This window comes from Papaver somniferum, unplaced genomic scaffold (assembly GCF_003573695.1).
Source record: "Papaver somniferum cultivar HN1 unplaced genomic scaffold, ASM357369v1 unplaced-scaffold_76, whole genome shotgun sequence".
NCBI lineage: Eukaryota > Viridiplantae > Streptophyta > Magnoliopsida > Ranunculales > Papaveraceae > Papaver > Papaver somniferum.
The window spans coordinates 1,673,613-1,690,036 of NW_020650526.1; the positions used below are offsets into that span (position 1 = coordinate 1,673,613).

At 34.4% G+C, this 16,424-nt stretch overlaps 1 protein-coding gene and 2 long non-coding RNA genes across 6 annotated transcripts; all 3 read left to right on the forward strand.

Annotated features, from left to right (window-relative positions):
• Positions 1-1,965: 1,965 nt before the first annotated feature.
• Positions 1,966-5,362, forward strand: LOC113344332. 3 transcript variants are annotated; one of them, XR_003357768.1, is made up of 6 exons: positions 1,966-2,180; positions 2,460-2,535; positions 3,063-3,127; positions 3,622-3,690; positions 4,005-4,681; positions 4,961-5,362. It is a non-coding gene; the product is annotated as an uncharacterized LOC113344332 (long non-coding RNA). The 3 variants fall into 3 exon arrangements; XR_003357767.1 differs by lacking the exon at positions 4,961-5,362 and having other exon boundaries at positions 1,969-2,180; positions 4,005-4,119; positions 4,402-4,779; XR_003357766.1 differs by lacking the exon at positions 4,961-5,362 and having other exon boundaries at positions 1,976-2,180; positions 4,005-4,779.
• Positions 5,363-11,430: 6,068 nt separating this feature from the next.
• On the forward strand, positions 11,431-13,157 carry LOC113344365 (beta-glucosidase 1-like). The gene is made up of 6 exons (XM_026588357.1): positions 11,431-11,463; positions 11,766-11,923; positions 12,015-12,258; positions 12,373-12,477; positions 12,565-12,675; positions 12,861-13,157. Exons 1-6 carry the CDS (start codon positions 11,431-11,433, stop codon positions 13,155-13,157), a joined length of 948 nt encoding a protein of 315 aa, XP_026444142.1.
• Positions 13,158-13,621: 464 nt separating this feature from the next.
• LOC113344325 lies at positions 13,622-14,412 on the forward strand. Of its 2 annotated transcripts, XR_003357762.1 has the most exons (4): positions 13,622-13,685; positions 13,850-13,969; positions 14,089-14,202; positions 14,307-14,332. It is a non-coding gene; the product is annotated as an uncharacterized LOC113344325 (long non-coding RNA). The 2 variants fall into 2 exon arrangements; XR_003357761.1 differs by having other exon boundaries at positions 14,089-14,412.
• Positions 14,413-16,424: the final 2,012 nt, after the last annotated feature.

Consider the following 16,424-nt stretch of genomic DNA (forward strand, 5'->3'; position numbering starts at 1 on the left):
TAGATGTGGCTAGTGTATGATTTAGTGAAGATGGGTTTTAATTTGACACAGTTAGTGAATAATTGTTATATACGAGTATGACCCGGTAAATCTGAGTAAACTTGGACCCGAGTTAGATGGAATTGGTCAAGTAGTGAAAGTAAATATGATCAAGTAAAACCGAGTATATTTGGATTCAATTGGTGGTGGTGGATAATTAACGAATGTAACCACGACTTAGTAAGGTGGTGGTGGATAATTAACGAATGTAACCACGACCTAGTAAAAATTGGACTCAATTAAAACAATACATCGTGATTTCTTATTTTAAAATGTTATGGGTATTTAACACACTTTAAGTACGGTGGTAAGCTGTTAGAACAAAATCTATAACTTTTGGATTCATTCTCATTATTCGTATATCTCTTTAATACTAGTTTTGTTGTTGTCGATGTTGTCTTACATGCTTTGATTATCTAAAAAACCTTCTAATTTTCATACACTTGTTTGCACTCTGTCGGTAGCAAAAACCTTCTTGAAAAATTTAAATTCAAATAAACAAAGACAATGATTAAAAAGTCATAAAGCTGCATTAATATTACGTGTATTTTTTAAGGGGTTGTTTGGTAACCATTATTTTAATTGATTATTAGCTTATAATCCATTATGCAGATTATAATGGATTCTATATGCGTTTGATAATCATTATAATAATTGCTTATTTTAATCATAATTGAAAAAATCCATTATTTCCATAAACAGGAAAAAGTTATTTTGAAAATTTATTATAATCAATTATTTTTTCTAAGGAACTCAAATTGAATTTTTTTCTTCTTATTTTCTCTAAACTATCAAGAGAGAGACAAAAAAACAACATAGGACTAAAAAAATATCCTAAATCATTGTTTTTTCCTCTCCTTTTGGAGATCATCATTCTAATATAATCAATTATTTGAAAAAAAGTATTTGAAAAAATTTATTTTTAAATGACTATATCAAAATCATTTATCAATTTATGATTATCTATAATCATAAATAGATAATCATAAATTTTATCAAACAAGGCCTAAGTATTTGTATTCATGTGGTTATGTTTTGACCCCATCGAATTTTCATTTACGCCAAATTTATTTAATGTCAAATTTCTCTATTTCTTAAAAAAAACATTTTTAAGGATATTTTAGAAGGATGATACCCTGTGCTAAATATATCTAGTTATACACTTGTAGAAATTTTTTTTTGGAAATTCCATGCGGGCACGTGCTTAGGCGTGCCACACTTAGAACCGCCTCTATGTCGTTCGAAACTTACCCTAACTCTAGCAGTAGCTTTACTTTCGTATCTCTTTCCCACGATCTCCGCCTTCTCTTTATGTAAAGAATAAAAACCAAGTCAATCCACAACTACTTCCCGAACGGAAGTCAGAAGAATCCCCATTTTCCTCACCTCAAACCCTAACACTAGGCAGTTGATCTTCTCTCTCAATCTCTCATAATTCTTTCATTCCATTCATGTTATGAAACCATTGAATTAAATATCTATTCATGTTAAGATCAATCAAAGTTATCTTTTCTAAACCCATATCTCATAAACTAATTCCATCCTCAGAAACCAAACCCAATCTCCAGTACTCCAGATTTCCAGGGGGTTAGTCGTGGGAGAGTTTGAGAGATTTTAATGCATTTAAATCTCTAAGGATTTAGAGAGAGTGTGAGAGAGTCTAGGCAATTTGGGGGTTTAACCCAAACTCCCCAGAAATCTCTTATTTTTTGAGAGATTTTGTCCAAACACAAAAACATCATGAAACTCCCTCAAACTCTCCCAAATTATAAACTCCCTATGACTCTAGTGTTTTACGACTAACAGGGAGTTTAAAAGATTCTAATCAAATCTCTCACCACTAACAGGGAGTTCAAGGGATTTTGAGGTAGTTTTAGAAACTCTCTATAAATCTCTCACCACTAACAGAGATTTTAAAAGATTTTGACAAACTCTCTCACGACTAACAGGGGATTTGCTAACTCCATTAAAATCTCTCAAACTTTCCCACGACTACCCCTGTTCGTATTGAACCCTAGAATATAAATTTTTTCGACATAATCTCTAGCAAACTAATCTCTTTAATCTCTGTATGACATCTTGCTGACAAGTCCAAGAAGATGAGTTTATGAGACCCTGGATTCCTTGTTTATGCTAATGATGTGAGTCTAATTTCTTACATAAAGTAAAAAAAAAATCTAGAATTCGCAATTTTCTTTTGATTTTATGAAGTTTTAAATATGGGTTTGGTTCTAATTTCAGTTTTATGATCTGAGTTTTGAGTTAGGTTACTATATTTTTCTACATCTGGTTGTATTGATTTTCTAGGGTTTATTTTTTCCTTTTTATTTTGTTTTGGTTTGTCTCTCAGTAGAATTCCATCATTTAGATATTCCTTTTGTTAGATATATAATGAGTTTGTTTGTGTTGTTTTTCTTCAGATATTGAGAAGATTAGTCCAAAGCAGAGAAGCAGGAAGAATTAGATTTTCGGGGTTCTCAAGCAGAATGGCTTGTGGTAAGCTCAATTTTTACTCAACTTATGTACCTAAAGAGGAGTCTTGTATTTTTTTTCTGGAGTATGAATTGGAAGTTCCAATACAGCCAATCAATGCTTTTTTCTTCGTCTCTTGATCTCAATTGCATATTTCGAAAAAAAAAAATGGTTAAAATGGAAGGAAAACTACTAAACATGGAGGCTTTCTCTTTTAATGTTTAAAGGTAAAACTGCTAGTATTTTGCTCTTGGTGTTTCATTGGATGTACACCAATGTTTTGGGATTTTTTACTAATCTGCAATTAGATTATCTCTGTGAAAACTGATTTTTTCCGGCAAGTTGTTTTTTAGGGCAAACAATTTTATTGGGTTCTATTAAGCAAAGATGATTGTTTGTTTTCCTTTTTCTGTTAAGAGTTTGAAGTCGTTGTCAATTGTTTGGTTAAGAGTTTGAAATCAGGGATTCATTGTATTGTAGAGTTTTTTTATTATTTGAAATCATCGTGAATTACTTGTCCGATTTTGATTGTATTATAATTTTAAATGCAGGTAGCCTGAAGATTCGCATTGCTAGAGTATGAGAGATCCATCCCTTTTATCTTTAAGTGAAATTGGTAAGTTTGTTTCTTCCTTGGCATCATATTTTGCGTTGATACCTATTTTAAAGATGAATTGGCTTTCCATGTTGCTTATGTGTTGAGACTCGTTCTAACTTAGGTCATGGAGTCTGGTTTGAAATGTCCTAATTCACAATGATATCGTGTTGGCTAATATCACAGTCAGTATGTTTTCCTAAAATCAATACTGGTACCACTTAGTGATCCTCTATATATATAGTATCTTTTGGCCTCTGTGTAGTTGCACATGTTACTTAATGTTTTTGTTTATGTTCTCTTAATTCCAGCATGAGAATATCTACAGCCAAATTACCTTGCAAAAATTTACTCATTACACTAGATTTTGTGGCGCGCTAATTTTCCCTTTTCAATGCTCATTTTCATTTGCCTTGCAAAAATTTACTCATTGTACTAGATTTTGTGGCCCTAGCCGCTAAATTTCCTTTTCCAATGCTCATTTACATTATTTTGAATTGTGTATGTGAATCCAGAGTACACTTAAAAGTTTGAGGCAGCTGACCTAAAATTTGTGGTGGGGATGAAAGTGGAAAGTACTGGAGGTACATAATCTGGTCAATAACAATAAGTACCAGCACTTTAGTCCATTATTTGATGTTATAATGTCTGGTAAACAATTTATCGTTTTTTTTGCGGATTGTAGAGCTTCTAAGTCACAATTTTTAGACGGAAGTGTAATTCCATCCCATGTTCAAATTAAGACCTGGACGGCCTTCTGCTTTAAATCTATCGCTGAAGCATGAATTTTTTTCCAGTGTGGATAGCGATTCTTGTTCTCCGGCTAGACCGTAAAATTTCATATTTTATAGTATATAGTTTAAAATCTCTCTTAACAGTAAAAATTGCACAACTGTAGGTCTTATATTATATTGCCAGCGAGCGGGGCAGTTGCAAGCGTACATTGACAAGCAGCAACATGGAAACTAGGACAGAGGTTGATTTTCTTCGGTCGTCGTCTGATACTTTTCATGGTACGCTAGTTAGAGTATGGGTCAATCTTGAAGTGCTTACATATGGTACTCTGCTTATGTTATTATAAATACTGATTAGTGGACATCTTGTTACTTGTTCATCATGCAAGTATGAATTTGGTACTTGCAGTTTCAAATCTATACGTTTTGGATTTAGGAAATATCATTAGTGCACTATAGTCAACACTAAAGGCACCTATGAAACTGGTGGATCCATAAAGTAAAATTCTGTGTAATACAGACTATACAGTTTGTTTAACTTTTCTCTTTTGCATGGGCAAGCGGCATCCTAGCGACAGTTTGGAGGAGCTCTTGCAGTGTGAGTGAGGACATGCATCTGCAGTAAACAAGACCTAGAGTAGTCACGCCCTTTCTTCTGTCCGATGCGGATGCGTTTACATGTTTTGACACTTACTGATTATATTGATGTCTTTGTTATTAACTCTAGTAGAATTCATATATCGTTGATTTGGTTCTACGTATGGATTTCTGTTTTGTAGTTTGATTCTTCACAAGACTAAACTTTGTGTTGTTGCACTTGCTCCATTCAAGGCTTACGAAGGTGATGGTTTTCCCTATGTAATTGATTTGTCATTGTTGGCTCATGTCAAGGTTTATAATCTTAATTCAAATAAAATACTATTAGTACCTTATACTTTATTCAGCATCAATAGTCTGTTCAGTTTGAACTAACACATGAACATCAGTCTCTGGTTAACCCTAGTAGTATTCCTCAACCGAGAACTTCTCCCTGTAACCAGAATCCACCTCATTTATTTTAATGCTTATATAGATTCTAATCGTGCTATTAGAATTGGTACAACTCTTCTTGATAATGCAGGAAACTTCTGGGGTGCCAAAACAATCCCAAGCACAGCATGAGATGCTCAACATGCTGAAGCCATGGCTCTTCTTGCAGCCATACTATGGGCTAGCGAGCTGGAACTACAGTTTACTTCGTACGGGACTGGAGCTATTACCAACTCTATCAATGCTTCTAAGTCTAGTGTTTAGCGGACTACTATCGTTCTGAAGATGAATGCTATGCTATTAGTGTTCAAATCAGCATAGTTAACCATTGTTATAGTGGTTTCTGTCATGTTTTTTGGATTTTTGGTGTAGTTAATGTTGATAGTATTGAATATTCGAAATAAAATAGTCTTCAGGTTTCTGTGCATGGACATGAATCAATTTATTTTGCAACATTTGATTAAGTCTTATTTGGAATAAAATTTCTGTTAATTCTGGGTAATAAATTTGCCATTATTTTTAAATATATCAAATTTGGAAAGAAAATATTGATTTTTGAATTAAGGGCGTGAGATAATGCCATTTGGATGATGGAAGATGTATCCAATTTGACGATTGAGATTTCATAATCTTTCATCAATTTTAAAACACGTTTTCGGTTAGAGATTTAGCCAAGTTTCATAGCTTTTTAAAATATAATAAAAAAATGAAGGCCTCGAGACAGTTATATTTGGATGGTGAAAGACGTATCTTTGAAATTCTATCGTATCCATTCGTTTTATCGGTGCAGATTAACACATGTGAACGGTGATAGATGCCTCAAATATCATCGGTTTAAGTTCCATTATGTTATACAAAATCTAGAACACATGGACGGTACAAGATTGCATCAAATATGGCTAAACATCACATATAGCCACACAAAAATCATATTACGCGTGTCTATAGAAGGCCAATGGCCACGCCAATAAACAAATTGCGAGTCATTAGGTAATCAATTACCACGCCAAAAACAAATTGCGTGCCCATAGATTACCAATAGCCACACCATTTATTTTTTTCCGTGTCTATAGAATAACCAGTAGCCACGCCAAAAAATAATTGTGTGATAATAGGGTAATCAATGGCCACGCCAAAAATTTTTTACTGTGTCTATAGGTAACCAATAGCCACACCATTTTTTTTTGCGTGTCTATAGGATAGCCACTAGCCACACCAAAGAAACAATTATGTGTCCATAGGATAAGCAATGGCCACGCCAAAAAAAACTTGTGTGTCTATAAAGAGACAATGGCCACGCCAAAAAGCAAATTGTGTGTCTATAGGTTACAATGACCACATGAAAACAATAAATTGAGTGTCCATAGGGTATCAATACTGAAGTTTTTGGGACACTGTATAGCAACGCCTACGAGTTTTGGCGTGTCTATTTCATGCAACTATAGACACACAAGGTAGGCGATGCTATAGAGCACCTAAAGCCACGCCATCATACCTAAAACCACGCGAGCAGAAGCCACGCCAAGTCCAAACCAAATTGGCGTGTCTAATCCCCTATGGATACGCCAATTTGGCGTGGCAAAAGGGTCAGTTTGTACTAGTATGGACTTACATCCATTGGTTTTCCAGATTAAATTACAACATACTTCTATGATTGGTCATCTCTGAATGCAGTTGCCATGTCAAGGTTGGCCAGTCCCAACAATGCCTTCCTACGAACAGAGAAAACACAACCTTCAATATTCCCCAGTGCTGGATTAACTAAGTGCAAAGTTATTACGATTAACTAAGTATTAATTTATTAAGATTAATTAGTCTCTAAACTTTTATCGTAACTGGTGTAATTCTGATAAATTTACTTCATAAAATATGTAAATAGTTTACAGCATTTCAAATAATTTAGCCATCTGAATTTATTTATTCATTTCTTTTACCAATATAAGTAATCCTAATTCAATTTTACGTCAGTTTATAATATTTGATAATTTTAAATTTACTGTAATACCATATATAAATTTTCCAAATATATTCGATTATAAATTTCCTACCTATTCGAATATTGTTATCAACTGTATTGTTATTCTCATTATTCTTAAGTTGATAGTCCAATTGATACGTTAAGCCTTAATCTTCTAAATATAATTTTACATTCACGTAAGGATTGATATAACAGATTTTTAATTATTCATCTTGAATCTGTATACTGTATCTTGTTAAAGATTGGCGTTGGTAATTTAATATGGTTTAATTTTGAATATTACTTAAAATTATAATATATCTTAATAGTCCTTTAATTTTTCCTATTAATGTGAAGTATCCTATTAATATGCTAATTTATTTTGTTTTAATTTTAATATTAATCTAAGTATCTGAATTCTATTATTACTACTTCATGTATAATTGTTTCATTATAAAGATTTACTGGATCATTTGTTAGATTAAAGACAATTTCGGTATAAAATTACTAACAAGTTGAGTATTTTTATTTTATGTATTAATCCTCGCTTCCTTAAGTCCAACACCTACTAAGTATTATATTAACAATCTAGTTCAGATACAAAACATATATTTCTAATTTGTCATTAGTTATTTATAAAATTTAACCGTATAAGCGCTATTAATTTTTCCGTAGTTATTTAATTATAATTTATTATTTTTTTGCTATATCTTTAATGAGATTTTAGTTAAGTTCAATATGATACTAATGGATAAATGCTAACACTACTTTATTAAAATTAAAATTACTATTATTATAATATTTTTATTATTAACATTGATGGTTGAACTATTATTCTAATTACTCGTACAAATATTGTTGAGTCCCAAAAATATTATTCACATTTAGGTAATTATAAATTGTTGACTCTGCGTATAACTCAGGATATTCAATAAGTTTCTATGTGACCTTCAAGATTTATCAATAGTACTAATCTCACTATCTTTACTTTTATTTTAGTATTGGATTGTCTACGTGTTCACCCTTTTTAAACTAATTATTCTCTAATCTTCATTAGCTAAAGTTTATTGGTGTACCCTACAATTTTTACTTCATTACATATACAAACAACCAAACAACCAAATCAATCAAGCAAATAAATCTTTTAATTATTGATAGCTTTTAGTGATTAAGATTTATCTCACAACACAACCCAGTTCTAAACTATTCTAGTTCACTAACTATTTTTATCTTTTCCCATATAAGATCTAATAGTGAGCTCTGATACCAATAATGTAGCGCCCCCTAAGCTAGCAGCTGAGGAATCACTATGGGAAAAATATACATCTACAACTGGAGATTTACAACACTTCGCTATACATCGTAGAAAGTCCTATGTTTTACAACTGGTTTCAAAGAAAGAGTTGTCGTATATCATCACTACCAACCCTTAGGAACAAGGGGTTGCGCTAAGAAAACAAACGACAACTCCTTTAGCAAAACTGTTGTGACGACATTTAGGTATAACAACTTTGTTTCATAAGTGTAGTGACTTAGCCTATCACAATTCTCACAAGTGTTGTTGAAGAACACAAAAATATGATAATGAAAAATACGTTAGAGGGGAGATTCGAACATGAACCTAATGCATGGATGTATAGCTCATCAACCATCCTTACAGTTCACAAGTTTAGGTTTTTTTTTTTTTTTAAAACGTATAACAACACTTATAAGTGTTGTTGAAGTTAAAATATATAATGTGGGAAAAAATTAGGTTTGGGGGATTCGACCCTGAGCCTCCTATATGGAAGTCTACACCACTAACCATACCTACACTATCACAAGTTCTGTAAAGTTGGTGGTTCTTTAATATACTATTATGACAACCCTTCATAAGCATTGTAAAACAAATATAATGCTCAAAGGCGACTGAGCCGCAAAGAGCGCGAAGCATCTCTGTAACCATATACATTCTTCTCTGTAAATAATCACATACATTCTATAAGACCACCCACTTTAACTCTGGTAATCTTCGAACCTGGGATGTTCAATTCTGATATATTTCTTCTCCAGTTCATCCGAACGAGAAACTCGGGTCTAACTCTGGTAATCTTCGAACCTGGGATGTTCAGTTATGATATATTTTTTCTCCAGTTCATCCAAATATTCCGAAGGAATTATCTTACCTGTAAATGGATGGATTCATCGTTCTTACAAAGTTTCTGACTTAGAGTAGTCAACTCTCAGCCAGGTTTCGATCTCGGAGCCTGTTTTGCGTACAATATGCAGAAATAGGGTTTGTTTAATGTTCCATAGAATATTCCGAAGGAATCTTACCTGTAAATGGATGGATTCATCATTCTTACCAAGTTTCTGACTTAGAGTAGTCAACTCGCGGCCAGGTTTCGATCTCGGAGCCTGGTTTGCATACAATATGCAGAAATAGGGTTTCTTTAAGGTTTCGTAGAATATTCCGAAGGAATCTTACCTGTAAATGGATGGATTCATTGTTTTTACCAAGTTTCTGACTTAGAGTAGTCAACTCGCGGCCAGGTTTCGATCTCGGAGCCTGGTTTGCATACAATATGCAAAAATAGGGTTTGTTTAAGGTTTCGTAGAATATTCCTAAGGAATCTTACCTGTAAATGGATGGATTCATCGTTCTTACCAAGTTTTTGATTTAGAGTAGTCAACTCGCGGCCAGGTTTCGATCTCGGAGCCTGGTTTGCATACAATATGCAGAAATAGGGTTTGTTTAAGGTTTCATAGAATATTCCGAAGGAATCTTACCTGTAAATAGATGGATTCGTCGTTCTTACCAAGTTTCTGACTTATAGTAGTCCACTTACGGCCAGGTTTCGATCTCGGAGCCAGGTTCATGCCTCGAAGTTGACGAAAGGGGTATGTTTAAGGTTTAGGGGAATATTCCAAATGAATCTTTCATGTATATGGTTGGATTCATCGTTCTTACGAAGTTTCCGACTTATAGTAGTCCACTTACGGCCAGATTTGGATCTCGGAGACAGGTTCATGCCTCCCGGAGCTTCGTGCTTCATAGTTTGTATGTCTTTATATCACATTTGAAGTTCGAATCTACACTGAGCTTCATATTTATCGATTTCGATGATGTATCCTGCTAAGTTTGAATTCAAAACCCTCCCGAAACTTTTTGGTTCATAGTTTGTACGACGGTATACCACATTTAAAGTTCGAATCGACACTGAGCTTCATTTATTGATTTAGATGATGTATCATGTTAAGTTTAAAGTCTGAACATTCATGGAGCTTCTCAGTTCATAATTTGTACGCCATTATACCACATTTGAAGTTCATGACCTGTATGATTAGTCAAAATTGCTTGATGACCTATGCGACTAGTCGAAATTCAAACCGGAAGCACAAAGAGAAAGCACAAAAGCACAAAGAAAGCACACATTCTTATTTTTTCTGTTTCGTTCCCATATATTTTTTGGAATTTTTTTTATAACCGAAGGTCGATAATAATATCTTAAATTTTTTGATATTTTTGTTGGATTTTTTTCATATCGATAGTTGATAATAAAATCGAATACACGAGTTTGAATTAACACAAAAAGAATCACACATGCTTCTCAATCCGTATGAGCATTCTAAAATGAATCTACATCGTCCCTTAATTTTTGCAATCCGTATGAGCATCCTAGAGTGAATCTAAACCGTCCAATATCTTTTATATAAATCAATTTTTTTTTCTTCTCACTTCCCCTTCGCTCATTTTCCATCACTTTTTCCTCCTCAACACAGAACAAAACCCTTACTCTAATCTCTCTAACCTTGCGCCTCCCTCAGAAAAAAACCCTAACTCAAGTCTCTAATCTCTCTAACCTTGCACGTCCCTCAGAAAATAAACCTCAAGATTTGTTTAACCGGTAATATACAAAGGAATCAGTTTCAGCTTGAAGCAGAAACCCTACATCCTCATTGTTGAACAAACGAAACCAAATCTCAAGATCTCTTCAAAAATTTCAATTAAAAGTCAAAATGGAACTCAAAATTCTTTCAATTAGATTACTTAACCAGTTTTTTTAACCAAATTTCACTAAAACCCTATTATTTCTTCAACCAAATTGAACCAATTTTTCAACCCTAGCTGTGGAATTGAATTCTGGTGGTGATAGGAAGATGATTCTGGAGCTGTTGGTGATGAATTATAAGATGGGTCTTGTTGGTCTGATGTTGAGTTAATGGGTTCGACGGATTTGAGCAAATAAAAGACTAGAAAAGATGGGTTTGATTGATTCTGATGTTCTCGGGTTTGTTGGTGGTACTGATACGGATTGATGAAGCTAAGAAGATGTAGATGCAGTTGATGTAGATGTGCCTGATTCAAGAGAGGTGGTGTTCTGATATACTGCAGGTGGTGGTGGTGACTCTGTAGTGGTTTAATTGATGAATGGTGAATGCTTAGAAGAGTGCTAGGACTTGCAGCTGAAGGATTTCAGCTGTTGATTGCTTCTATTAAAGATAGTTGTTAAGAAATGAGATCTTATGTGTTGAATCAATGGGAGATAGCTGTTGATTGCTTCTGTCGACGATGAAGCTTGAATAAGTATTGATCTCGAGCACAGTGGAGAAGAGATGCTGAGATGAATTCAGGTGGAAGAAAATGGGATCTTATGGTAAGTTTATGGAGTCATGGTTTATTTATTTGTGTATTTTTGTGGGGATTTAGGGGTTTTTTATAATCTAATTGAATGTTGGAAATGATATAGAGGTCTAATTGAATTATTTGTTTAGGGTTTTTGTTATTCAATGCTTTTAGAGATTAGGGTTCTTATCAGGATTTGAAATTGTTGAGTTCCCAGTGATGATTAACTACCGTGTTTATTCCTTCTTATTCGTGTTCAGTGACTTGTGGGTCTTTAATTGATTCTATCTACAATGGGTTTTTGACAATTTTGTTTCTTGTTTGCATACTAAGCATGATGAAATTGAAGCAATGTTTTTTAAAGAGAGAGCCATACTTGAAGCCAAGTACCAGAAGATGAAGATTGTTCAGGAAATGACTGAGATTATTCTTGGTTTACAAGGAGATGTTCCCGCGGATTCTCGAAAAGGAGTTCCTTATGTTGGTGGAAAGTAAGATTTCACATCATTTTTACTATTTCATTGCAAGAAGATCATATAATTTTATTTGGATTGACTTATTATTTTGTTTGGTGTGTTATAGCAACAAGGTTGCTGCTTGTGCAAAGCATTTCGTTGGTGATGGTGGCACAACAAAGGGTATTAACGAGAACAACACAGTGACTGACTGGCATGGACTACTCAGTATTCATATGCCTGGTTATTATAATTCAATCATCAAGGGTGTATCAACCATCATGGTTTCGTACTCAAGCTGGAACAGCGAAAAGATGCATGCTAACCGTGATCTTGTTACTAACTTCCTCAAAGACACTCTTAATTTCAGGGTAGATAGAAAACCCTCTTTGAACTAGACCAGCATTAGCTAAACTAATTTGGACCAAGAAAAATGAAGGCATGACTGACAAACTGTTGTTTCTATTGCTTGAATTATGTGTTAGGGATTCGTCATTTCCGATTGGCAAGGTATTGACAGGATTACTTCACCAGCAGGCACCAACTATACTTACTCCGTCCATTCTGGGATTAATGCCGGCATTGACATGGTATGATGGCCATTTTGACATAAAAGTTCAATGTTAGAACTACAATAAGTTACTTTGACATATTAAATGTTTTGGGTATTTCTGCAGATCATGATTCCAATGAACCACACTGATTTTATCCATGATCTAACCTACCTGGTTGGGAAGAACGTAATCCCCATGAGCAGGATTGACGATGCTGTGAAGAGAATTATGAAGGTAAAATTCATGATGGGTCTCTTTGAGATCCCTATGGCTGATCACTGCTGGTAGATGGCTTAATTTTTACTTTACCAGGGAATTCATTATATACCCTTAACTTGATTTATGTACTTTCTTATGTTTACACAAATTAACGTTCTCTTGTACCAAATGCGCATGAACTACTATCCTCAATGCAATAGCGTCTACAGTTGGCCCGAGCACTGAAATCATTTACAAAGCAAACCCTGAAGATGATTTTGTCAAGTCTGATAGCTTCTCGTATGCTATTGTTGTTATTGGCGAGCAACCATATGGGGGACAACCTTAACTTAACAATTCCTGAACCTGGTTTGAGCACTATGAAGAACGTTTGTGGCTCTATCAAGTGTGTTGTTGTTGTTATCTATGGACGACCTCTTGTGATTGAACCTTATCTATCATATGTTGATACTCTCGTAGCTGCATGGATCCCTGGAAGTGAAGGTCAAGGTGTATAAACATTGCAAGGATGCCTCAAAATACTTTAATGGGCATGGAAGATCGAGAAGATGTCAGAGGTAACCAGTTAAGAGTTAGGATGCCTCAAAATACTGTTCCAGTTGGCGACATCAATTTGTTTGAGAAAGAAGCAGATTGTTGTTGCTTATATTGTTTAGTGGTATGTTGTTTTTTATTGTTTATACTTGAACTTCTGTAGTAAGATTTTGAATATTCGTTTTGAATATAGGTGATGATGTAAAGAAGGGAACTGGGGTCCATATAGCGACTCCTTATCCTGCTAAGAAGGCTGGTAAGAGTGACAAATCAAAGCAAGAAACTCCAAAATCTGCTGCTACTCCAGTCGCTTGCAACACTTGTATCAAGTATGTTGTAATGTGCATTTAAATTAAATTCTCAGTTAGTACTGCCCCTTATGTCTTATGGTATCTGACATTTTATTTTAACTGTTTACTAGGACATTCAACTCGGAGAAGGGACTAGAATCTCATAGTAACGCAAAGCAGGCTATATCTCACCATCTTATAGTTAAAAGTCTCTTTTGTTTTTTACTTCTTTTGGAAATGTGCGAAGGTTTTATCAAATGTGATTCGGAACTCATCCATCTAAAGTGTTTTGGATTTGGGATATGTGAATGCTATTGATAGTTCATTGCAGTCTTTATAACACAATATTTTTTTTTGAGTTGCAGCCAGCTGAGGATGATGACGACGATTCTGATGTTGATCTTTTTGGAGAGGAGACAGAGGAGGAAAAGAAGGCTGCAGAAGAACGTGCAGCGGCTGTCAAAGCCTCTGACAAAAAGAAATATGTGAGTATGCTCTCTTTAAATTGTTCTTTTGAAACTAAGGAGATTAGTTCTGTGTATGGTCTTGTGGGTTTTGCTAAGAACCATATATAACTGTCATTCATTTTAACTTTTTCCTTCAGCCGGAAAGTCTTCAATTTTGTTGGATGTGAATCCATGGGATGAAGAGACAGATGTGGCAAAGCTTGAGGAAACCGTGAGGAATGTCCAGATGGAAGGCCTCTCATGGGGAATGTGTAAGTATCTTCTCTCAAATAATTGATTCTGTCAAAACATCTTACCTTCCTCTTAATGTACTTATGCTTCTCTCCTATTTCTATCACAACCAAACTTGTCGCAGTTGGATATGGTATCAAGAAGTTGCAAATTATGATATATGATATTTTTGGTCATGTAAAAAAAATCTATCATTTTATTTTCTCTAGTTGCGCAATACACTTTCATACAAGGTGATTTTGAAGTTATCTAGGTAATGCAATTGGAGTGGCATGTTAACTTGAATGAATGTAAATGTGTTACTGGCAGCTTAATGTGAATGTGAAAAATACTTTCGGCAATTCGGTTTCAGCTATAATTTTTTTTTTCAAAATTTTTTTATGCACACAACTTCTAATAAGAGTTGTATTCCATATTTCAACTACACAAACCTATGGTTGTGAAAGAATGTCTTTACGACATAATTAGGTGATGTCCAACATGGTTCTGCAACTCTAACAAGTGTCATGCAAATCTTATTCATAATAGTAATAAGAGTTGTTACATATTTCTAAAATACATATCTTAGGTTGTCTAAGATAGTCCTTCAACGTATACAAGTGTTGTGTTACATAATTCTACGATACATATCCTTTGTTGTGTAAAATAGTCCTACAACACAAGCAAGAGTTGTGTTAGGCTTTCATAAAAAAATCGAAAAAGAATCACAACTTTGGAAAAATATTGTCGAACCATGAATCACATCACCCTTTACAACTCTTAGTCAAGCATTGTAGAAAAGCTTGGACTTTCTACAATACCCCCCTTCCACAATGCATAAAATTGAGTTGTCGTAGGGGTACTACAACTCTAATCTGTAGTCGTCAATGATGATTTTTCCCGTAGTGAATCCAAGATATTAACTAAAATATAGAGGAACTAAGAATCTAAATCATAATCTTACACCCAATTCTTCAATTCAAAAACAACTAACACAACAGGTACCCAATTTCTATAACAATTCATAAATGAATAAAACTCAAATCAATAGAGTGATCAAAGATTATCTTATTCACAAATCCGTCATATGTAAACAAAACAATCTCCACAACTAACTCAGCTCAACCGCATTCGAAACCAAGTACCCATCAGTTCAATGCAATAATCTTCAAATCATCGTTTCACCGTGAACTTCAGAATCACTTCTCAAACCATAATTATCTATTCCAAGTTAATCTTCAACTCTAAACCTCAATACACATCAAACCCGTCTCTAATCCTTACCCTAGACTCTCAATTTCATCTTCCACATCTTTTCTGAGTTTATCTTACAAACCCTAATTCTTTGATTCCTCCTCCACCACAACTAAAATTTAACAATACCCCCTTTGTGTCTTCATTTATTTATAGCTCAGTTACTTACCAATTTCCTCGTGAATTCATCATAGAACACAAAACCCTAACTTGGTTATCTCTGTTTAAACCCATCAATCGGTAATTGATTTCCTTCATGGGTTACCACCGCACCATCTCGTTACTCATTCAAACATCCTCATCAATTTTTCTTGATTTATTCCTCTCAAGAACAAAACCCTACTCTTGATTTATAGCAGCATCAGTTTTTCCTTCTCCTAAAGCTCAAACAACTTCAACACCATCACAGACAGTTACTACATAATCCTTCTCCTCTTTATTCGATCTCCCAGTCACTAAATTGATTTCTCAAATCCTCACTCGACCGAAGAACAAAAGAAGCAGAGAAGAGACGAGAGAAAGAGAAAGAGGAAAGAAGAAGAAAAGAAAATGAAAGAGAAATAGAAATATAAAATCCTCGACCTTATCGAATTGCTTTTGAGTTATCCAAAGAGGGTGCACTGAGAAGAAAATCTGGTTTCCTTGATAACACTTTATTATGAAATAACCATTTTACCCTTCATCTAAAATAACAAATATCTTTTTCATCCGATGTCCGAATGACACGTTCGAGTAGTCCATTCCGCCTAACTTTTCGAGATTTATCCAACGACACTAGTCTCGTATCTAGATCGTTGTTAGATTAATTCCTATTAATTAACATTCGTGTTAAACTAATCGATTCATTAGCGGCTAAATCATCTCTTGACTGGTATAATAACGTTGCCGAGCTTGAGGGTCCTTACAATGTGGTTTTGGGATTTCTTCCATTAGAGTGACAACTTCCCATACTTTATCTACTGTAGAGTTCAGCTTCGGCAGGTTTATCTGTTCCCATAGTATCCTCCCC